Raw genomic sequence first — 23,599 nt, 5'->3', positions numbered from 1 at the left:
CTAGGTCGGTTTTCCCGCCAATTATTTTTGGAAATTATTCTCTCAGGAGCCACACTCTCTGCTCCTCTCATAACGAAACGGCTACCGGCGGGGACCCGAGCGTGGCGGGGAAGCAGATGAGCGCACGACGGCGGTAGGAACCTTCGTGCTCCGGTGTCTGTGTTTCCCGCCGGACCAGTGGGGCTGGTGCACCAGCCGGTGGGAGCAAAAGGACGCGGCGGGTCGGGGAGGATGTCCAGCTTCTCTAGGGCGCCCCAGGTGAGCTTGCGCGTTTCGGGCAGGATAGTGTGCTCAATACGCTGGCGACAATGAAGAGCACTGTTCACAGGGATTTTAGTGCAGGAGCTGAGCTTTCAGGGAAGCTGACACCTGTACCCAAGAAGCGCTTTAGGAGTTGTGAGTCTGCCCAGCACTCGCTATCTTTGTTTTGGCGCCTTTCTCTCCTCAGTCTGCCCCTTTCGTGTCTTTTGTGCCTTGCGGAAAGAGAACTAAAGTGAAATAATAGGCTGGATGACGTGGGGGCAGTAAAAACCACTGAAAGCTAATTATTTTTGTTTAGTACAATGGAGACGGGGAGGGGGAAGGGAAGGTGTGGAGCTGTAACTGATGTAGCCTAGTGCCTGAAGCTCTGGGTTCCATTCCCAGCACCGCATAAACCTGGAATTATGGTGCACGCATGGGATAACATTATCCCAGCACTTGGGGAGGTGGAGGGAGAAAGATCAGACGTTCAAGGCCAGCCTTCTCCGATACTTAGAGAGCTCGAAGGCAGCCTGTGCTACGTAAGACTGTTTAAAAAGAATGAAGACTTTTGACTTAGACGTCTTAGGCATCAGAAGGATCCAGCACCCAAGCCACCAGGTGGAAGATAAACTGATCACAGATGGGACATCTTTGAAGGACAAAAGGGGGTGAATTCAGTTCGAATTCTATTCTAGGGTACCACACAAAATACTCATGTACAAGTCAGGCTGAAACACTGGAGTGCTAAGAAGTCCACAATATATATTAAAGGATTGAATGTGGGCATAAGGAGAAACAAGAGTAACTTTTAAGAATTCTGGTTTGGGCAACTGGAAGGCTGTCACATAGGGAATACTGAAACTGAAGCAGATTTTAGATAGAAGAGAATTAGTTTCTGATACGTTAATCCAAGACAGTTTCTAGCCTAATGCTACTTAAAATGCAGTTGTTATCTGTCTGTAATCAGGTAAATACCAGATGTGAAAGTCAACATTTAAAACTTTGACAGCAAGTTGACCTGTGGCGGCATTTGTATTGTTTATCAAACATTTTAAAAGTATTAGTGGCTGGGCAGTGGTGGTGCACGCCTTTAATCCCAGCGCTTGGGAGGTGGAGGCAGGCGGATTTCTGAGTTCTAGGCCAGTCTGGTCTACAGAGTGAGTTCCAGGACAGCCAGGGCTACACAGAGAAACCCTGTCTCGAAAAACCAAAAGAAAAAAAAAAAAAGTATTAGTATATGTGGTAAACTTGTCTTTTGTGTATGCATAGACTAGTTTAAAGTTTAGGATAACTAATATGAAACCACAAGCTTAAGTGTATTTTGCTAGCATGTAATCTCTGTGTGTATGCATATGAATGTATCTGGACAAGATCTTTCTGGAATAGAGATAATTTTCTTAGTTTGGAGGCATTGAAGACTGCAATTTTTATCAGATGACCTAAAGAAGTCTTGGAAGACAGGCCTGTAATACCACACAAAATAGTGATAGTCTGTCTTTCAAAGTAATTGCTGTCTTTAATTACAGAATACCCTTGATAGTGTGTAGTAATGGTTTTAATTGTTTCCATTTTAACTAGAATTTCTTATCATTCTCTTTATTTCCTAGCAATGGGCCACTTTTGCTCGAATGTGGTATCTCTTGGATGGCAAAATGCAGCCCCCTGGCAAACTTGCAGTTATAGCATCCAACAGACTTCAAGGATTAAATAAACCAGTGTACCATCAGCTGAGTAAGTACTGCCTTAGACCCATCGTGGGCAGCTGTGCTTTACGCTCCAGAATAGGAACGTCATGAGGTTTCACTGGACTGTGTTCAAGGGCTACTTTCTGTGTGTATATAAAGATTCTCTATTCTGTTCCTTCTGGAAGACCTCATCAGGTGCTAAACTGAATTTGATGTTTTGTATGTGTGTGTACGCGTGTGTGTGTATTCCTTCAGGACAGCCCCATTTGATGCCATTACTAGACAGAAACCCACCAGTAACCTCACTTGCACTCCAGTGCTGTCTTGATTTCCACTGTAAATTGAATTTCCCTTCTTAAACTTCTCTCTTCTCATGACGACATGCCTTTGAGTAGATAGGTTTTAATGGGTGTTGCCCATTTTCTAAAATTCCTTCCCTGGAAAGATAGAGCCGGCTTGATGTGATAGGTTGCCTTCCACTCTTGAATTAAAGATTTGTCTCTGTATGCTGTTTATAAAATAAACCTTTCACTCTAGAAGAGTTTTGCTTGTAGGCATTTCGACGTGACCTTTTATTGAGGCATTTTCCTGTCACATCCAAATTTTCCTCACCTTGAGATGTGGACACATCCTAGTGTCCAGTCTTTGGACCTCTTCTCATTCATTAAGTTACTGATTTCTGCCTCAGATCTCTAAAACCTACATGTGTGATAATACTTCCATATGCCTGTCTCTGGTCTGACCTGTGTGCTGAACTCTGAACCTACTGTCTGCTCAGCATGCCCTCTTGGATATACAGTAGTCATCAGCTCCGTTAGAGACATCATACTCCTGGTTTTCCCTGCCCAAACCAACCAGCCTTCTCAATTTTCCCCATCTTAATTCATAGTGTCTGTGTCCTTTCTGAAGATGTAGTTTGAAGTCTTCTCTACCTTTGTGTCCTGTGACTCTTCTGAGTCCCTACACCCTGCCTAAACAACATGCCGACTGTATAAACTAGAGAGCAGCATTCCTGCCATCCGGCACCGTCTCACCATCCCTCCCTTTTGTACTCTTTTGGACTGCTGTTCTGTACACTGTCTTAATCATACATAGTTTCTGCACCAAAAACTTTAATAAAAAAAAAGGGCTTACTAAGATGAAAGGATGGACTATCCAGAGACTACCCCATCCGGGGGTCCATCCCATCATCAGCCACCAAACTCAGATACTAATGCACATGCCAGCACGATTCTGCTGAAGGGACCCTGATATAGCGTCCTCTTGTGAGGCTATACCAGTGCCTGGCAAACACAGAAGTGGATGCTCACAGTCAGCTATTGGATGGAATACAGGGCCCCCAATGGAGGAGCTAGAGAAAGTACCCAAGGAGCTGTAGGGGACTGCAACCCTGTAGGTGCAACAACAATATGAACTAACCAGTACCCCCTGAGCTCATGTCTCTAACAGCATATGTAGCAAAAGATGGCCTAAGAGAGGAAGAGAGGCCCCTTGGTCTTGCAAACTTTATATGACCCAGCACAGGGGAATACCAGGGCCAAGAAGTGGGGAGTGGCTAGGTAGGGGAGCAGGGGTGGGGGAGGGTATAGGGAACTTTTGGGATAGCATTTGAAATGTAAATAAAGAAAATATCTAATAAAATAAATAAATAAAAAGAAATTTAGCTTTTATCGAAGTAAAGGGATGTGAATTTCACACTGATAATAAAGCAAGTGACAATTTCAGTAAAAAAAAAAAAAAAAAAAAAGGCTTACTTATCGTTTTCCAAACAAAAGAATAAAACACAAAGTGAGCATGTTCCCTGCAGGACTCATTAATGTGGCTCCTGCACCTCCTAGCATTACTCTCGCCTGCCCCTGAGCAATCCTCTGTGGCCTGCTGTTGTCTCCTTAATTGGCCTAAGAAGCACAGTTTTGCTTGGGTGGCTTTCACACACCCTTCTCTGTCTGCATGCTCTTTCCCAGGCCTAGGTGGTTCTTTCCTTTGTGCCTTTTGTATTTCTGGCCAATTAACTTCTGTCCTGAAAAGGGCCTTTCTGGAGCGTTCTGTCCTTTGCCCATTCATCCTTTACATTGCCATTTTTTTGAAACAGCATTTAGGTATCACTTGACATGAGCCCACTTACTGTCTACCTTTCTTTGCTAAACTTTAAAAAAACAGGAATTCTAAGAACCTATAATAGTGTTCCACACACAGTTTAAATGTAAGAAATGTTTGTTGTATAAGTGTTTGCATTTATGAATACTAATTAATTAAATGAAAAGTGGAAAGAAAAAAAAAAAAAACCTTCCCAGCTAGTGCCTTGGCATTTGAGCTGCTGGAGTTTGAGGTCTATGGAGCTGAAGCAAGCAAACAGTGTTTCGGATGATTGGATTTAGTTATGAGCATGGCTTTATCGTTTTTCTTATTTGTTAATCCTGTTGCTCCTTCTTCTGTAATAAACTTTCAGTGGAGTATGAGAATAATCCATACTATGAAGTCTGTGTGTAGAATACGAATCTAAGGATTCTGCCGTGCTCAAGCACCTCCTGCAGTGTGTGGCCCGTACCAAACACTCATTAGAAGTATCTTGTACATGACACTTTGGACACTTTTAAACAGATGCTTCATAAATACAGGCACCCCTTGTTCTTCCTGGGAGTTTGGTTCTGTAGTCACTGTGACAACTGAATTACTGAATATTGCGCAGCAAGTCAAGAAGAAATGCATATCACAACATTTCTGTCCACTCAATATCTAACCTTGTATTTGTGGGTTTCTTAATACACATACATATTAATTCTTTAACACTGAGCTCTTAACCCACAACATTATATAGCTCACTTGTGAAACTTATCTAATACACATTTATCTCTCCGAGCACATCACAACCTTCCTGTGCTTGAGAATATTACACAGTATTCTAGTACCAAGGTTGAGGGGCACTTTATAAAGACTGAAGGCACTTAAAAAAACAAAAAATAAAAACAAACAAAAAAACAAACACAAAGACTACAACAGAAAATAACCTCCATGGTGGCGTTGTTTGCGTTTGAGAGAGAACAAGCTACGCATTGCTTTCTGTAGCCACAGCTGGCAATATGTGTATCAGGCGACTCGGGTTCTAACAGTTAAGGGAATTCACAAATATGAGCAATGATATCAACTGAATTTTGAAAGAAAGAATGAGCAGCATTTATAATAAATGGATATGTTTCTTAAAAAAAAAAGTTGGCAGATCAAAAACATGCACTTTCATAGAAATTTATACAATTTTGTATAACTTGGTGTTTTAACCTGCTTCAGAGGTAGGTAAGAAAGCCGAGAGAAGAGTGTAGTGGTATCTCGTTGTCCTTCAGCTTCCTCAGAGTAGAGCTGGGGCTGGAATTTAGGATCCTGCTTCCATGCATAGGAAATTCCTATTGCTCCTCTGTGTGGTTGCTTCCTGTTCATGTATTTCTTCCTTAGGAAGGGAGGCTATAAATACTAGACAACTTCACTAGTCCTTGTAGAAACAACAGTGTTAAGAAACTGGAGGTAAACTGAAACAAGCACCTAATTTCTGTCCTCAAGGTTCCAAGGTTAACACTTAACAGTCTGCTCAGTAATTATTCTTTATGTGTCCTTTAGATGCTACCATCTTTTTTTTTTTTAATTGGATATTTTATTTTCTTTTTTTTTTTTTTTTTTTTTGGAGACAGGATTTCTCTGTATAGCCCTGACTGTCCTGGGTAGACCAGACTGGCCTCAAATTCAAAAATCCACCTGCCTCTGCCTCCCAAGTGCTGGGAATAAAGGTGTGTGCCACCAATGCCCAGCAGAGATTTTATTTACGTTTACATTTCAAATGTTATCCCCTTTCTAGGTTTCCCTTCCTCCCAGAAACACACTGTCACATCTTCCCTCCCCCTGCTTCTATGAGGGTGTTCTCTGCCCACCCACCCACTCCCAGCTCCCCACCCACTCCCAGCTCCCCACCCTCGATTCCCCTACACTGGGGCATCTCTCAAGCCTTCATAGGACCAAGGACCTCTCCTCCCACTGATGCATGACAAGGCCACCCTCTGCTACATGTGCAGCTGGAGCCATATGTACTCCTTTGTTGATGGCTTAGTCCCTGGGTCTGATTGGTTGATATTGTTGTTCTTTCTATGGGGTTGCAAACCTCTTCAACTCCTTCAGTCCCTTCTCTAACTCCTCTGTTAGAGACCCCGCGCTCAGTCCAATGACTGGCTGCTAACATCCGCCTCTATATTTGTAAGGCTTTGCAGCAGAGCTCTCAGTAGACAGCTATAGCAGGCTCTTGTCAGCATGCACTTCTTGGTATCCACAATTGTATCTGGGTTTGGTAACTGTATATGGGATGGATCCCCAGGAGGGACAGTCTCTGGGTGTCCTTTCCTTCAGTCTCTGCTCTCCACTTTATCTCCTCCATATTTGCTCCTGTGAGTATTTTGTTCTCCTCCTAAGAAGGACCGAAGCACGCACACTTTGGTCTTCCTTCTTATTTCTTCTTATTGTGGTCTGTGAATTATATCCTGGTTATTTGGAGCTTTGGGGCTAGTATCCACTTCTCAGTGAGTGCATACTGTTCTTTTGTGATTGGATTACCTCACTCAGGATGATATTTTCTAGTTTTGTCCATTTGCCTAGGAATTTCATGAATTCATCAGGAAACTGAACTTCTTCAAGATTAAATTCCTGTTTGCCTCACTGTGTTGAGTATGTTAACTCTCCATCAGCAAAGCTTCTCATGACCACAAGATGTCACTACAGTCAAATTAATAAATCACCAGCATTTGACAAATGCATTGTCCTTTAAGAATTTATTTTCAACATTTAGTAGTTTAGCAAGCAGCTATTAACTAGGTATTAGGGATTCATAATCACTACACACATTTTTTTTAGACTTCTAATAATGACTATAAAGTTGACCATTAGGTATCAGACTGTAACATAAGTAATATTTGAACTGCTTTTTGTTCAAAATTTGTCAGACGGACCTTACACATGATTTTGTTTTATTTCTCTCTCTCTCTCTCTCTCTCTCTCTCTCTCTCTCTCTCTCTCTCTCTCTCTCTCTCTGAGCGGCGTGTGTGTGTGTGTGTGAGTGTGTGTGTATATTANTTTTTTAGACTTCTAATAATGACTATAAAGTTGACCATTAGGTATCAGACTGTAACATAAGTAATATTTGAACTGCTTTTTGTTCAAAATTTGTCTGAAGGTCCTTACACATGATTTTATATAAATTCTCTTTTTCTCTCTCTCTCTCTCTCTCTCTCTCTCTCTCTCTCTCTCTCTCTCTCTCAGAGAGGTGTGTGTGTGTGTGTGTGAGTGTGTGTGTATATTACTAGGGACCTGGGTCTCAGACATGCTAGGCTAGCACTATACCTCTGAGATTTGACTTTTGTGGGAGATTTAGGTCAAGGAGAGGACAGGGACTCATCAACATATTATCACAGTCCTGTGCACAGTAAGGGTTTTTGGTAACAGTGACCTATGGCTATACACAGGTTCATACCAGAAACCATGTTCACATGAGGTTTTTTTATATTTGACCTTACAAAATTGAGAGTAAAAATAAAAGCAAGTATCATTTTTTATTGTTTTACCGATTTTTGAATAACAATTTTAAACTATTCCTCATACCAGATCTTAAAATCTATAAAACCAGTGCTGCAGTGGTTGAAGCGGGAGTCGGGCCTTAGCCTCTTGGCCATAAGTCACCATACAAGGATCCTAAGACTCTTGGGTTTCGCTGAAAAAATAGTATCTTGAGGTAGGGCTTGAGAGGAGAAGGGTAAAAAAGCTATAAACTAGATGGAAATATTTGCAAATTGCACAGCTAACAAAGGACTTGGGCCTAGACTATATAAAGAACTTCTCAAACAGCACTAAAAAGCCACTGCCTAGTGAACAGGTACATGACCAGGTGACAGGTACACAAAAGTCTAATACAAGCCACTAGGAGAAATGCAAATTAAAGCTGCAGTACACTCATAAAAATGGTGATGATGAGTAAACAATGGAGAAACTATTAGTCGTCTCATATCGGTAGAAACAAAATGAAACAAAATAATGATGTAGGAATTCTGATTTATTTACGTTCTATACATGGATAGAAACTGTACATTTTTATTCAGATGTTTAAACTTGGGCCAGTAAATAGCTCCATGAATGATGAACCTTGCTGGATGCCTGCCGACCTTGGTTCAATCCCTGCAAGCCTGAGAAAGGTGGAAGGAGAGAACCACATCTAGAAGGTCGGTCTCTGACCTCTGTGAGCTTCATGGCACATGTGTTCCTGCATTCCCACACACAAAGGAACAACCTTTACAGTTTGTAACTGGAGATTATACCTATTTCATTAACAGAAATTTAGACAAAAGCCATCATACTAGTCAGGACTCCAGCCTTCTATACCAGTGGTTACTTTTGTATTAGTCCATAGTTAGCGTAGACACAAATATGTAATTGCAGATCCGTTCTATTTTGAAGTAGCAGGAAAGAGCTTTGACAATAACTAAGAAAAAAGAATCCACATCTTAGATGTAAAAGAACTTGCTTTCATCTTAATTGTGGTGTTTTAACTATTGCCTGTCATGTTAAAACATTTACAGAAAAATTTACAGAAGTCAAAAAGATTCATTGAAGAATCTTTTTGACTTCTGTAAGTTTTTCAGTGACTCTAGATGTTTTGTATATATTTGCAGCCTTTTTACAATTCCATCATAGTGCAGAGTTCAAAGGCTTTCCAGTGCCTCCTTCTCTACCTGCTTTTACACTAGTAATGAAAACTGACTCACCTTCCCTACCGCCCACTGTTCCTTTACCCTTGATCTAAAATAGGAACCTGTCTGAAAATCTATTTACATTCATTCTTTACGTGGAATCTTTTTGGAGATTATAATAGTATACTAATTTATACTTTCTATTTTTAGTGACATTTAAAATATAGTTCTAGAATCTTTTGTTGGAGTTTTTTTTCTTTAATAGTAGAATAGTGGTTTAAGGTTTCAGATCAGCCAGTGACATCAAACACAGTGGTTCATGTTGAAACTTGCATGTTGACATTGGTTCTCGGGTTTTCTGTCCTGTCCTTTGTGGTGACAGTCATTGCTGAGAGTGCCATTTAGGTGTAATTAGTTCAGTGTGGCTGGAAAACGCCTCGTGGCCATAGTTAAGCAGAAAGCCATAGTGCTCCATTGTTCTCTAAAATTGAAGAGAATAATAATCGATTGTAATGTCTCACATTTGTTTCTAATTCGCCTATTGGCAAAACATACTTTGTGCTTTTTTTATGTACAGATTGTTTTCATATTCTTTGCGATTTGTAAAGGAAAACTTGTATCATCCACTAAAAGGTAAATGTAATAGAAATGTTTAAATGTAAACATTTTAGCACAGAGATTTAATTATCAATGAGAGGAATAAAGGAAATAAAAATCGCATGCCCTAAAGAATGTTTTGTCATCTTTTAAATTTTTCTTGTACCTTTTTTCTAGTGTTGAGATTCTGCAGCCAGCCTGCCAGCTCTGTCTGCTTACATGGTGCTTAACATCCAGTGAGACAAATGTGTTCAAGGCTATTGTGTTGGGATTTTAATTTTTAAGTGTGTTGTTAGCACTTTGGTAACTAAATAATCAAGCCACTTTTTTTCTTAAGACTTTGATGTTTTCATATACTGTCTCTGCCTTGTTTCTTTTTAAACCTAGGTGACTGTGGAGACCACGTTGTCATAATAAACACAAGACATATTGCATTTTCTGGAAACAAATGGGAACAAAAAGTGTACTCCTCACATACTGGGTAAGAGAACACCATGGCTAAGGAATGCAGTTCAGATGGGTGGCTTTAATGATACTGTTGCCCTTGGTTAAAAGGAAAAGGAGAGTTTTTAAAAATGGCATCTAAGGAAATACTGATTTTACTGATGTTTTGTGTGTAGCTTAGTGAACAAACACATAGCACCACCAGTCAGTACACACTCAGTCTTTCTCCTGTGATCCATCTTACTGTTCACAGTGCTGTCCGGATGCTGGGGGCTAGAGAGTGATTGCTTTTCTCTAGCTCCAGTCTTGTCTGTCACAGTCTCTCCACAGCAATGCACTTACCCAGGTGTTCTAAGGGTTCCCAGGGAAGGTGGGACTCTCCTCTTCCATCTTCCCAGTTAGGCTGTTGTTTACTGTAAAATAGATTTTGCCATGTCAATATTGTGGCTTGTAATGTTTACTGCCAGCCAGAACGCCCAAGGTTTTTTCACATGTGTTCCAGTTAAATTAAGTTTCTTCCTTTTTATATGTTTTAATTGTGTTGGTCCAATGGTAAGAGATTAGCTGCTCCATTTTAGATTTTATCTCCATCATTTGTTTTTGAGATCCTGGTGTTGCTCTCTGTGTCCACTTAACCCACCGTTTCAGGTGAAGGACAGAATTTACTTAAGCCTATCTCTGTGCTTTCATCCATTTTATGATTATAAATATTGACCTTACACTCATTTTTTTTGAAAAATATTGTATGTGTACAAATATTTTGCCTCCATGTATCTATGTGGCCCACTTGAGTATAGTGCACAAAGAGGCCAGAAGAGGGCGCCAGAACCCCTGAGACTGCAGTTACACACAGTTGTCAGCTGCCAACCCTGATGTCACTCCTGATTAAAATCATTAATTTCTGATCACACCTTCGCCTTTGATGTCATAGTTCTTTTCCTCTCTTACCCAAGTGCTTCAGATACCTTTATTTTTTAAAGCCATAATGTGTCCATTTGCCCCCTTAAAGTGTGTTCTGGAAACTTTGATACAGTTTGACAGAAATAAACTCCCATGCATCTCTAGTAACTTCTGCTTCTGGCAAATCTCTGTAAACTGAGTTCTACAAAACAGGAAGTGACTGGGAAAGCATTGTGAAAAGTCCTGGGAACGTATGTTGCCTTCCTGCCGCATCCCACTTCTTGCTGCGGATGCAGGGCAGACGCATGACAGCAGGCGGCTCACTGCACTGGTGGGCAGCCTGTGTGGGGAGGACATCAGAGGGTGTCACCTCCTCACTGGCTGGTGAAAAGTCACAGTGCTTTCCGAGCTGTGAGCACGGCTGCCGCTGCAGCTGACAGTGATGCTTTTTAGTGTACACTGTGATCGCTCCCCTCCATGCCTCTGCATGGGCTGCTCCTCCAACAGTGCCATTCACCCTCTTTCTCAAGGGCTGCACTTTCTCCATCAGCCTCACCGCTCGTCAGCTCCTGGAGTGCCTTCCCTCTGCCCCGCTGCCCGCTGTCTCTCTGTTGGCGTTCACTGTACCTGTGTGGACTGCTTTCTTATGCTTCTATGTACTGTATCACTACTCTCTATTCAAAATTTACTCTCTCATCAAAACTTTTAAGATATGTGATTTTAGAAAATGAGTTTTTTAAAAGGAATGAAATCCACTTCTTATCCATGACCTGACATTTTTAGGATGTATATGTTTATGTCTTTTTCTCAGTTTCATAAAAATTATTTTAGTCTTTATATAGCAGTGTACTGTATGTTTTACCATGCTTAATTATTTTTCTGTGTTTAAAATGAAACAAAATTTAGATATTTATAGAGTTGGATAGTATCATTATCCATTGGCTTTATAAAATATGTAAGTTAATTTAAAATAATCCTCTGGAAAAGAAATGAATTTCAAGATGAAAGGAATGAATAGATCTTTTGACGGACATTTCTGGAAGCATTCTACTACTCTAGAAACACACACATATACATATATACACATACACACATATATATGTGTACACAAACACACACACACATATATATATAATGGTTTTTGATGACTGTGGACATAATATTAGAAACAATACCAATAAGGCTTTAAAATTTTTATGGACATCTGATTATTTTCATTTGCTTAATAGTGAGTTTTCTGCCCTTTTGTGTTGCCTTTTTTTTTTAAGGGGGGGGAGCACTATTTGTTTGGGTTTTTTGTTGTTGGTTTGCTTTTTTGTTTTTGTTTGTTTGTTTGTTTTTTGGTTTTTCGAGACAGGGTTTTTCTGTGTAGCCCTGGCTGTCCTGGAACTCACTCTGTAGACCAGGCTGGCCTCGAACTCAGAAATCTGCCTGCCTATGCCTCCCGAGTGCTGGGTTTAAAGGTGTGCGCGACCACTGCCTGGCTTGTTTTGGGTTCTTTAAGATAGAAAGAGAGACTTTGAAGCCCAGGCCTGTCTTGAGCTCATTGTGTAGCTGAATCTGGCTTTGAACTGTTCCTCCTCCTGCCTCTGCCTACAAGTGCTGGGCATATAGGAGGGTGCTTCACACCCAGCTTCCTAACCACTGTTTTAATCTATTAGGAATATTAGTCTATTGTCATATCTTTGTTTCTTTATTAACTTTATGATGATTTTTTAATATTACTTAATTTTTATATAATTTAACCTGGCCTTCACCTTGAAATTCTTCTATTTCCTGTCTCAGGAAGTCCTTTCTGACACGTAGTTTATGAACATCAACCTCTCGTGGTTTCAGTGTTGCATTTCCTTGTCTAAACTCATTGAAGTATGTTGTCGTGGCTGAGCAGAATCTCGTCAGCCTCGTCATGTCAGCATCCTGTCTTATTTACCCGTGCATCTCCAATGTGCAGCAAAGCAGACTCTTAGAAAGTGTACATAGAATTAATTCACATGGGAAACTTGTGGCTATTCTATCCTCAGTCTTTCTTCACTTGTGAGACTCAATTGCATCTCGTATTACTTGAGTTATTCCCTGCTTGGGATGTGCATTAGCTCTCCAGGTCCTTTAGGAGAAAGCCCAAAGCCCTGAGATGTAGCATAAGTGGTGTTTAGCATTTGCCAGCCCGCTGTTAAAAATAGAAAGATGATCTTTAGTGTAGACGTTACAAAGTAGTTTTCCATGAAGGGAAAGACTATAGGAATAGATGTCTAGACGGGTGTCTTTCTCGAAAATTGAAATTCCATGAAACAAATAAGTTATATCAGTTTGAAAAATAACCCATCTTTCTCAGTAAATGTTTAATCTTTTTTTTTTTTAAGTTGAATTCCTAATATGTAGCTTCTTTCCTCAGTTGTCTTAAAATGTTTTCAGAATTTCTTAAAAGTTACTTAAAAGAAACTTACTTGGGAGAAACTTAAATTTGTGTAATCCTAAATTTTTCTTTAGAATCCACTGGATGTCCTCTTTTTTTCTCTTTTTGCATATATTATTTAAAATTTTTCTTTAAAGTTGTAAGCCTTTATAGCCATGGAGTGTCAGTTTCTTACACTTTTACAAATGTAATTTTCTTCTCTGACACATAGACTTTTAAAACATTAGTTGGGGCAAATGATAGTTTTTATTAGACTAACCCACATACAGATATGAAACCAGAGTGCCACCGTTGCACTGAGAGCCTCTGACGGAGTCTGATTTCTAGGTCTGGATCTAGGGACCAGGCTGACCCCAGTTTGTCCTTTTAAGCTGATAGTTGATCTGAGCACTAGGAACTATGTCAGTTACTAACTAGACCCAACCCATAATTCCTAGGGATCTTTCACTGACTTTTAAAACAGGATAGTTCCCTGTGGGATGAACTGGCCAGATTGCTGGTACCCACCTCCATCCCAGTGCTTGGGAAGTAGGGGAGAGAAGATCAGCTGTGTGAGGGGGTAGAGGCCGGCCTGTCTCAGTATAAGAAGGGAGAATGGACTTGACTTCAGGACCAAGTGTTCTGCCACCACCTTTCCCCAGTTGTCACACCTAGATTGCATAAGTCTCACTTGGTAAGGAACATAAATTGTCTGGCTCACTGCTGTTTCTTTTTTTTTTTTAAATAAATGAGTGGTAATCTAGGCAGAACAAATGAGTAAGTGAATGAATGAATGACAAAATTAATAGTAAAATAGTTATGCCAAGAAAGTTTTCTGAGGTAACTACCTATGAGATAGTCATAGCCACTCAAGAGAATAATATTTCAATTAGCATGGCTTACTAATTAATTTATTTTTAATTTGTGAAAGTGGGCATGTGCACATGCCACAGCACGTATGGAGATCAGGGGACAACCGCAGGTGGCGATCCCTAACTTTCACCTTGACTTGAGGCAGGGTTTCTGGTTTCTGGGGTTTGTGCTGTGTGTGCTTTTCTGCTGTCAGATGATCTCTGTGCACCTCCCATCGGGAAGGGGCAATAGGACTATAGATGGCCGCTCTGCATCTGGCTTTTCTACGGCTCCCAGGATCCGAACCCACGTCCTCGTTCTTGCACAGCAAGCACTTCACTCACCGAGTCACTTCCTCAACCTCCTTACTGTTTCTTTATTGTTCCTCGATTGATTTTTAAAGAAGACATCCTGGAGCTGGAGAGATAGCTCAGCAGTTAAGAACCCTGGCTGCTCTTCCAGAGGACCTGGGTTCAGTTTCAGCACCCACATCACCATCTTTAATTCCATGTCCAGGGCATCTGATACCCTCTCTTGCCTCTGTGAGCATCAGGCATATGTGTGGCACATAGACATACATGCAGGCTAAATACCCATACCACCAAAAATAATTAATAATACAACTTTAAAAAGAGAGACATCCTAAGGCTAAAGAGATAATTCAGCAGTTATTAGCACTTACTGCTCCTATGGTAAGATCCCAGTACCCACAAGGCACCTGACAACTGCCTGTAACACCAGTTCCAGGGAACGCTTTCTTCTATCTTCTGTAGGCTCCTGCACACACATGGTGCACATAAACACACGTAAAAATAATAGATCTGTAAAGAAAGATGTCCTTTTCCTAGTGCTTTTATTCTGTGAGTGTGTGTGTGTGTGTGTGTGTGTGTGTGAACGTGCGTGCGTGCACGCGCGGATACACATGGACGGGTGCCCACGCATATGGGTATGGAGGTCAAAGAACAACTTCTGCTTTATGGAGTCAAGGAGTCAGTCCTACTTTCTGGGTCCCTGGGACCAACTCAGGTTATCAGGCTTGGGAATAAGCAGTTAGCCACTGAGCCATTTCGCTGTTCCCATTACTATGTAATTTTTAAGACCTAATAAACATAGTATACAGAAGCAAACCATAATTTGTTAGAATCACCATGTTATGAAAGCATGGTCATCCTAAGAGCATGTTCCTCCTTTTAACAGCTACCCAGGCGGCTTTAGACAAGTAACAGCTGCGCAGCTTCACCGGAAAGACCCTGTGGCGGTAAGCTTATTGCGTGTCTTGGTTAGCTAGGCAAGACTGATTCAGACTGTGTTTATCATGTCCCCTCTAATGTAGGCACCATTTAAACCTATTTGCATTATTATCTCATTGAAAGATCTCAATTTGCTAACATTGCTAACATTTTATTTATTAATTTTTGTTCTGTGATACGTGTTTTATCTGCATGTATGTCTGTGCACCATGTGTGTGTAGTGCCACAAAGGTGTGATATCTTTGTGACTTATGGGGAGAAGTGTATTTTGCATGTGATTGCACACACTGTGTTTCTCTTCTTGGCAGTAATACTGTCTAATTTGAATTCCAGTACAGCATTTGATAGATAGATGGAATTAGGTCACTCTGTCTGCACTGTTTTCTCTGCTGCTAGCTTGCGGATGGTTACAGTACTTGCTTCATGGCATCATGCATACATACATTGTTAATGTGACACACTGACAACCATACAAGTAGTGTATTGTTGGTGGATGTTCACTGTGACCATTGCTACCTACTTGTGTCTTACTGTCAGTGTCACTACACTCAGATTAGGGTGTGAATTTAAAGCTCACTGTCTTTCTCCTGGAGGAGACAGGATTCAGGTGCCATGGGTTCTTGTATAAGCTTAGAGACTGACTTAGGTTGAAACTGAGCACATACAAGGTGCTCTGTCGTCCTTTCCTTCCGTTTGCTCTTTTACTCCATAAACAATAACCAAGGGGCCTCTAGGAAACAGCAGTGTAGAAAGTAACGGAAGTCCCTTTCTGGTGCTCCCATGGGACTTACTTAGTCTGTCTCCTTCCCAGTTCACACAGAATCAATCCTAGCCATGCCCTTGCACAACCATCTCTAAGTGTGTCTGCTTTCAGGCTCGCCTGAGTCCCACCTTGTGTTAAGCCCTCCATGTATCTGTTTTTCAGATTGTGAAATTAGCTATTTATGGCATGCTGCCCAAAAACCTGCACAGAAGGACAATGATGCAAAGGCTGCATCTTTTTCCAGACGAGGTAAGTCGGTGACTGAGGGCAGTGCTTCTCCTTGGTGCACAAGGAAGAACTACTTCCTGCTTCAAACAGTTGCTGTAGGCTTATTGTCAATAACTATCTCAGCTTCCAACATAGTTGTTGTGTGTTAAAGTGAACACAGTGTACACACTGGTAATCATTCCTCCATTAAACTGAGAAGTGACATATCATTGAGCTAAAGGTCAAACAGATCTACAAGTTCTGTTTGCCTGTCAGTCACTGCTTTCTTTTTAATGGGAACTATTATGGGTACTCTGTGAAACAGGAGTCCTCAATGATAGTCTCATTACCTGTGAAAAAAATAATAGTAATTTTGTTTCATTTTATATGCTAAATAGAAGCTCTGCATGGATCATAGATCAATAACCCTGGTTGCTAATTCTTGCCCATGACTTAACAAGGAGTTTTTAAGTGATGAGTTATATGAGCTATGTCACTAGCTGCATGGCAAAGCTAAATTCTGAGACGGAAAAGTAGCATTTAGAAAGCAGTAGCCCTGGATACAGCAACTGGTGCGTACACTCGACCAGATGGAGGAGTGTAAGGGTTGGCAAAACAGCTCCTCTTTAGAGCAGACAAAAAAGGAATAAATTCATTACTACTTTTAAAAATTAAATTGCCAAAGTGGCACATATCTGTAACCAAGTTCTTGGAAGGCTGAGGTAGAGTAATCACAAGTTCAAAGCCAGCCTGGGCTGTCTAGAATATTTGTATGGCCAACCTGGGTGGAGCCTTGTCTCCAGGAAACAAGGAGCAGTGAATGGAAAGGAGGAAGAACAGGAGGAGGAGGATTACAGCGAGCATCTCTGCTCCACTGAACTTGTCAGGTTATACAGCCTGCTTTAAGGGCTATAGTGTTTTCTCGTTCCTTTTGTTAGTTTTTAATACTAGTTTTATTATTTACTAATAAATATATTTTAAGATTTCTAAGGCCTAAATATGTTTAATGTAGGATATTCCGGAAGATATTCTTAAGAATTTAGTGGAAGAGCTTCCTCAGCCACGGAAAGTGCCTAAACGGCTGGACGAGTACACTCAAGAAGAAATAGAGGCTTTCCCCAGAGTGTGGACTCCGTAAGTGTGCATCCTCTTGGGTCTTTCCACTCCTCTGTTTGCAAGCTGAACTCTGAGAACTGAGACCCTTAAAGGCGGCAGGCGCAGAGAGTGCCAGGTCCCCTTAGCAACTCAGCAGCTCTTAACCTCAGGCTCCAAAGGTCTGTGAGCCTTGGGACCATGCTACTGCACGTGAGGCCACCGTATGTGGGTGACTGTCATCATTTTAAAGGGGGTGGGATCTGCATTTTCAGATTGCTTCCTAAGACAGTGTCACCTAATGAAAGTCCATTGACTGGGGAATTTTAGTTTTGATCCAAGAAGAAAAAGACAAAATGTTTTTCTCTCTTCCACACAAATTTCCTGTACCTCATGTCCATTATGACAAGCCATCTCTTGTCTAATTGTCTCCATGGTTGCCTCAGGCCCCTTTGACGTGGAAATACAGAGATGTGGCGTGTAACTTTATTTTCTTGGGCAGTGCCTCTTGTAGTCCTTACCTGACTCTAACGTGGAAAGTTCTTTCACACTGTCTCCTAGTGTGGGCTGGGCACGTGTTTGTCTCTGTAGTGTCTTGTGTTGCTCACAAGGTTTCACAGCTCGCAGTAAGACTGTGTCCTTGTCTTGCTTGGTGGTAAGCACAGCACCCAGCATGCTGCATGAGCACTAAGCATGCTCACACCAAGTGAATTCACGAAGATACATAATTTCCTTCATCAGCTTTATAAGTGAAGTTCAAAGGCTCTAGGAGAAAAAAGAAACAAAACATTTCAGGTTTTATAGCCATTTATCACTACCCAGAATAATTTAATTTATATCTTATTATTATTTGTCTTCTTATATTAATAACTAAATATAGCAAGAGGTAAGAAAGCATTTACATGTAATTACAGGTTCTTACCCTCTGAGGAACTAATAAGTTAGTATAGTTTGATCCCATTTTTTTATAAATTGGAAAGTATCGGCAGAGAAAGCTGTGGAGTAGTCACTAAGATGGTGACTAAGTGTGACGAAGGATTGAGCAGAAGCTGACTAGCTCCTAGGGCGTCCTCCCGACTATAGCACTGGAGTGCCTTGTGCGTCTACAGTGAGCCGAGCTGTCCGTGTGTCAGCTGCTGCTGCCCGCAATGTACGTACTGAACGGCCGTTCATCTGAGCAGCCCCACTCCAGAGAAAGGACCTGCCACGTGTTCTCAGGGCTGGGTGAGAGCTCCCAAAAAATGAAGAGATGAATCCTTCCCTCACCAACTTCCATACCTCAGGTCAGACTTTACCTCTATATGGCCTAGGTGTGACCCTTCACTAAGCCTGGCTCCTCATCTGAACTCAATTTTTACAAACAAGTATCTAAGTAGAAAGAATACTGTTCCCAGATGTTTTAATAAATTACATCTAAAAAATTAAATAATCTTTGAAGTACTATCAAGTTGCCTTCCTGTAACAACATCCCACAAATATATTCCATGTCTAATTTTCTCATAGAATCACTGTCAGAAATAAGCTTATATTCATGACCAGCAGAATCATAATAGCATTTTTTAACCAGATCTACCAGGGATGCAATTAAATCAAATATATCAACAACCACATTTTATGAACTTGAAGTTCTAATATAGTCTAAAGAGTTTACACAAAGCAGTGTGGAAATACACTCACATTCAAAATTAAGTCTATTTAATGTTATTAAATGAAACAATACTGGTCACAACTGCTTCTTTTTGTAACTGACTGTCTCCACTATATAAGTACAGAAAGGGCTTCTCTGCAATTATTATTTTTTTTATTATTTATTTTTTTTTTATTATTATTTTCTTTATTTACATTTCAAATGCTATCCCGAAAGTTTCCCATACCCCTCCCCCCACCTCTGTTCCCCTACCCACCCACTCCCACTACTTGGCCCAGGCCTTGCCTTGTGCTAGGTCATATAGAGTTTGGAAGACCAAGGAGCCTCTAATCCCACTGATGGCCGATTAGGTCATCTTCTGCTACATATGCAGCCAGAAACACAAACCCCGGGGGTACTGGTTAGTTCCTGTTGTTGTTCCACCTACAGGGTTGCAGCCCCCTTCAGGTACTTGGGTACTTTCTCTAGTTCCTCCATTGGGGACCCTGTGTTCCATCCAGTAGCTGGCTGTGAGCATCCATTTCGGTGTTGACCAGGCACTGGCATAGCCTCACAAGAGGCCGCAATATCAGGGTCCCTTCAGCAGTATCTTGCTGGCATGAGCATTAGTATCTAGGTTTGGTGGCTGATGATGGGATGGACTCCCGAATGGGGTACTCTCTGGATAGTCCATCCTTTCATCTTAGCTCTAAATTTCTCTGCAATTATTTTTAAGGACTCTCTCAGTGGAGCCTGGAGCTGCTTGGCTCAATTGCATTCCTACTGTGGGGATGGATTTTCCTGCTCTTTCACTGTGTATTCCCTGTACCAGGAATACGCATTAGACGGCAGGCTTTTCTTTATGGTTCATTAAAGTCTTTCCTCCTAAGTAGTTAGGCCACATATGTTAACTTCTATTGCCAAAAGAGTAAATGGATATACATGTATTTAAACTTTATTGTGGTAGAGGTATAGTAATCATTTAACATAAATCATTCAAAATGTCATTTTCTCTACATGCTAGAGCTGATATCAGGTCCAGTTAGTTTTTAGTGCGTGAAGCGCATGTGACCAGGAAAAAATTCATAGACAACTGGCTCCAGCAGCTATAGGACTGAATGCTGCTCTGCCATTACTGTTATTGATGAATAAACTTTAATTTGATGGAACTTTAAGTTTCAGTAACCACATGTGATTGCCTTGCTGGCCTGTGCCATTAAACTTTAGCACTTCAAGTTCAAGTACATTTCTGTATACTTTAAATATAGAGTTAAAATATCTCAAATACATTTCAACTCAGTATACTGAAAGTGGAATTTCTTACTATTGAATTCTCTATGAGAAGAAAAATCTCTCCTTTTGGAGGAAGAACTTACCTGAAATAGCTTTTATTCCACCAAAAATAGATGATTCAAGAATATAGTCTCCCTTTAGAATGTAATCATTAGAAATTATTCAGGATCGATCTGATGGTGAATCTGCAGACATGATGGACACAGGTGTGCCTAGACTACACCAAGAGTGAAGATACTGCAGATACTAGGAAGTCACTCTGTGTGTGTGTGTGTGTGTGTGTGTGTGTGTGTGTGTGTGTGTGTGTGTGTGTTAATAAAACTTATATGGAGATTTTTTTGGCTTTTGGTAATAAGGAAATTTTTAAACATTTCTCTAAGAGACTAAAGCTTTTGAACAGCAGTAATAATTGTCAACCTAAACATTAAGCCAACTGGTGATAACTAAATCTGATTTCATTTTATTTAAAACTACTACTCTTAAGGTTTCATTTGAGTTGTTTTAGTGCTTACAGAGGCTCTGGTCTCTTAGGCCTACTCTCAGCATATGCTAACTCCATTTTGCCAAGTTACTGAGTAGTCATTTTTTTTAAATAATGGTAAGAAATAAGAGGTGAAAGCTATGGATAACAAAATCATGACTTAAAGTCAAGCCATTTTAAACCGGCCATTGATCTGATTTCTTTCATTAATGGGAATTTATCATGTTAGTGTGCTTTACAGTACAGAACTTTTGTGAAGAAAATGCTATAAAGTTATATTTTATGCTCTAGATAATATGAATAGATATGTGCCTGATTAAGCATGTGGTGATTGTGCAGTTGATACTTAGAACATCTCCTTATTTATGAGGCGAGAGAGAGGAAAGGAAAGGAAAGGAAAGGAAAGGAAAGGAAAGGAAAGGAAAGGAAAGGAAAGGAAAGGAAAGGAAAGGAAAGGAAAGGAAAGGAAAGGAAAGGAAAGGAAAGGAAAGGAAAGGAAAGGAAAGGAAAGGAAAGGAAAGGAAAGGGAACGCAAACACACATCTGTTGCCTGAAATCATAGCTTTCAAGTGGACAGTTATTTTAATACTATCATATCAGTAATTATTTCCATAATTGTTGCAGCTTTCCCAGCATATTACACAATTCCAATAATCATATCCTGTGTGGTACTCTCGTTGAAGTGGAAATTTTTTACTGTGTGGGCTAAAAATTAAAATTGGATCACTTTAACTTCTTTAGTTTTGAGTTTCGCATAGTTCTGCCGGAGAGCTTTTGTCTGGAACGACTGTGTAAGTGAACGTTTCTTAATCTTGACCTGCTTTGCATTTTACTCTCTCACTTGTTAGCTCAATGATGCTTTATAGTAAACACAAGCCGCCTTAGTAGAGATACTGAGGGGAAAGTCTTAGCATCAGTGGTGCTTGAAAACTTAGAGTGAACCCCCACATTCCCCGTGTAACATGTGCTACAGTGTATACATTGAGAAATGTGCCAACAGGAGAGGGGCAGATAGGGTCGAGCTGAGAAGGAGTGAGGCCACCATGAGTGGCCTTCAGACTGTCTTCCCACAGAGTGGAGTCAGGGTTAGAGCATTTAATGAGTAACACACATGACGCTATGAAGGCAGAGGGGCTCCAAGTACTGGGTACAGTGGCACAGGAAACACCAAGGGAGCACTAGCTATAGCTAGTGAAGGGAGCACTAGCTGTAGCTAGTGAAGGGAGCACTAGCTATAACTAGTGACAGGAGCAAGGGTTTATTCTTAGTGCATGCCCTCGTAAATGAAAGCCATTCATCCTAATAATGTTCATATTGTTAATTTTATTGTAAATAATATTAAAACAAGTGTTTTGTCCGTGTCCTTATAAAATGTGCATTAGCTCATAAACTTGAAGGTAGTGAAGAGAGATTTTACCCTCTGTAATCCTTTAAGGAGCAGGGACCCAGATAGACAGCATAAGGGTTTTCTGTAATGGTGCTAGCTGGCCTGGTCATGTGGGGTTTTCTTAACTTAAGTTGCTGTTCCTCACAGTCAGGAGCTATTTGGGAATTTGGGAAAGAGGGTATGTTGCAGCCTGTTTCAACCAGTCCAGCACTGGTCTAAACCTTAGACGTGGGGACTTGTAATACTGAGTTTTGCTCACATGAGGCCTTCTAAGCCACTGCTCTGGGTATGAACAGATCAGCACCGCTTGTTAACATAAAAAGAAATCTATTTTAAAGGGAAAAACCTTAGGAACTTAGGTGTTTTTGCTTTCTTGTTTTTTTGTTTTTAAGCATATAAACATGCGTCTGGATGTCTGACGGCATGCGAGAGTCAGTTATCTCTTGCCCTGGTGTGGGATTCAGGGTGGGTCTTAGGTCATCAGGCCTTCACACTAGCACCTCTACCCATTGAGCTATCCCACCAGCCTTAGAAACTGAAGATTTTAAGTTACTAAATACATGTATATTTCAGCACAGAGAAACTTTGAAATTGTCACTTCTGTTTTGTAATACTTTGGTTTGAATGTGTTTTAGAGGTTCTGCCATTAAGTGGACAATTACTTCCATTTTAAAGTGGAAAATCTTCATCCAGGAGAAAATGAAAAAGTAGCTCATGAAGAAACACACACATTTTTTTTTTTTAAATCTTTCAGACCTGATGATTTTCGGATGTAGGAGAATGGAAATGATCGAACATTACAGCAAGAGACTGAATGCTTCCTGAAGTATTCCCATGACCCAAGGCAGAGAGAAACCACAGGAGCTCCCTGTGGGGAACACTCAAGAAGGCCAAGCCTCAGCAGGAAAGTGCAGTAGAACATACTGTCTTACAGACGTGTCCTGTGTAACCTGCTTTAAATGCTACAAATGTTAATAAAATGCTTATTTGGTTAGCTATTCAATGTCTCTTGCTGAAAACATAGCCCCTCTATAACATGCAGTTGTAAGTAGCCAAAAGTCCCTATATTTGTATTTTCTCACAAAAGAGATTTCTGTGCTTACCCTGTGAACGAGGCCCACCCTCCCTATTCCTTTCCTTACCTGCGGTGTGTTACCCCATTCTGTAGAGCTCGTGCTGGCTCAGTGCGGATGTGCTGCTGCCATCTTTTTCTGTGTCCTGAACAGCCAGTTCCGTTCTTTGTGGTCTAAGGAGATGCTGGAGGATGTGGGAGGTGGAGGTTAACTGTAGATGAGACCCCACTGATGCACCTACCATGAAGTATCAGCCATGCTGGGTTTGAACGTTCTGGTAAGTAGCTGTTTTGACTCAACTTTTGCTCCCATGAGTAACTCCAGTGAGCTTGTCGTTCACCAAGCCATGCACAGATGACACTTTGGTTTGTTGATGCCCTGTTAGGTCAGTCAGCCTTAGCAAAATCTACAATATAGGTGTGGCTTTTTCTGTAGTTCCCTGTTGGTTTGGCATCATGTTCTGTACATGCAGAAGCCAGTGTTGTTTCTCATGTGGTGCTGGGAGAGCTGGTTGCTAGGGTCTGTTAAAGACAAGGCTAAGTGTAGAAGTGCAGTCTTTGGGGGAAGAAAACGGTTGCTCAAGGTAGTGAAGGAGATACC

General features: G+C 40.9%; 1 protein-coding gene across 1 annotated transcript; it reads left to right on the top strand.

The window, feature by feature from the left end:
• Positions 1-163: 163 nt before the first annotated feature.
• On the top strand, positions 164-22,924 carry Mrpl13 (mitochondrial ribosomal protein L13). The gene is made up of 7 exons (XM_021216993.2): positions 164-258; positions 1,851-1,974; positions 9,626-9,719; positions 15,024-15,084; positions 16,002-16,088; positions 17,059-17,180; positions 22,681-22,924. Exons 1-7 carry the CDS (start codon positions 232-234, stop codon positions 22,700-22,702), a joined length of 537 nt encoding a protein of 178 aa, XP_021072652.1. The 5' UTR covers positions 164-231; the 3' UTR covers positions 22,703-22,924.
• Positions 22,925-23,599: the final 675 nt, after the last annotated feature.

The sequence above is a fragment of the Mus pahari genome, chromosome 17 (assembly GCF_900095145.1).
Source record: "Mus pahari chromosome 17, PAHARI_EIJ_v1.1, whole genome shotgun sequence".
Taxonomy (NCBI): Eukaryota; Metazoa; Chordata; class Mammalia; order Rodentia; family Muridae; genus Mus; species Mus pahari.
This window is presented reverse-complemented; position numbering and strand designations above follow the sequence as displayed.

Excerpts from the sequence above, each read along its gene's own strand:
- Mrpl13 (XM_021216993.2), top strand. The coding sequence starts at position 232 with ATGTCCAGCTTCTCTAGGGCGCCCCAG. Across the intron at positions 9,720-15,023 it reads GTGTACTCCTCACATACTGG|CTACCCAGGCGGCTTTAGAC; the intron begins GTAAGAGAACAC and ends TCCTTTTAACAG. Across the intron at positions 16,089-17,058 it reads TGCATCTTTTTCCAGACGAG|GATATTCCGGAAGATATTCT; the intron begins GTAAGTCGGTGA and ends TGTTTAATGTAG.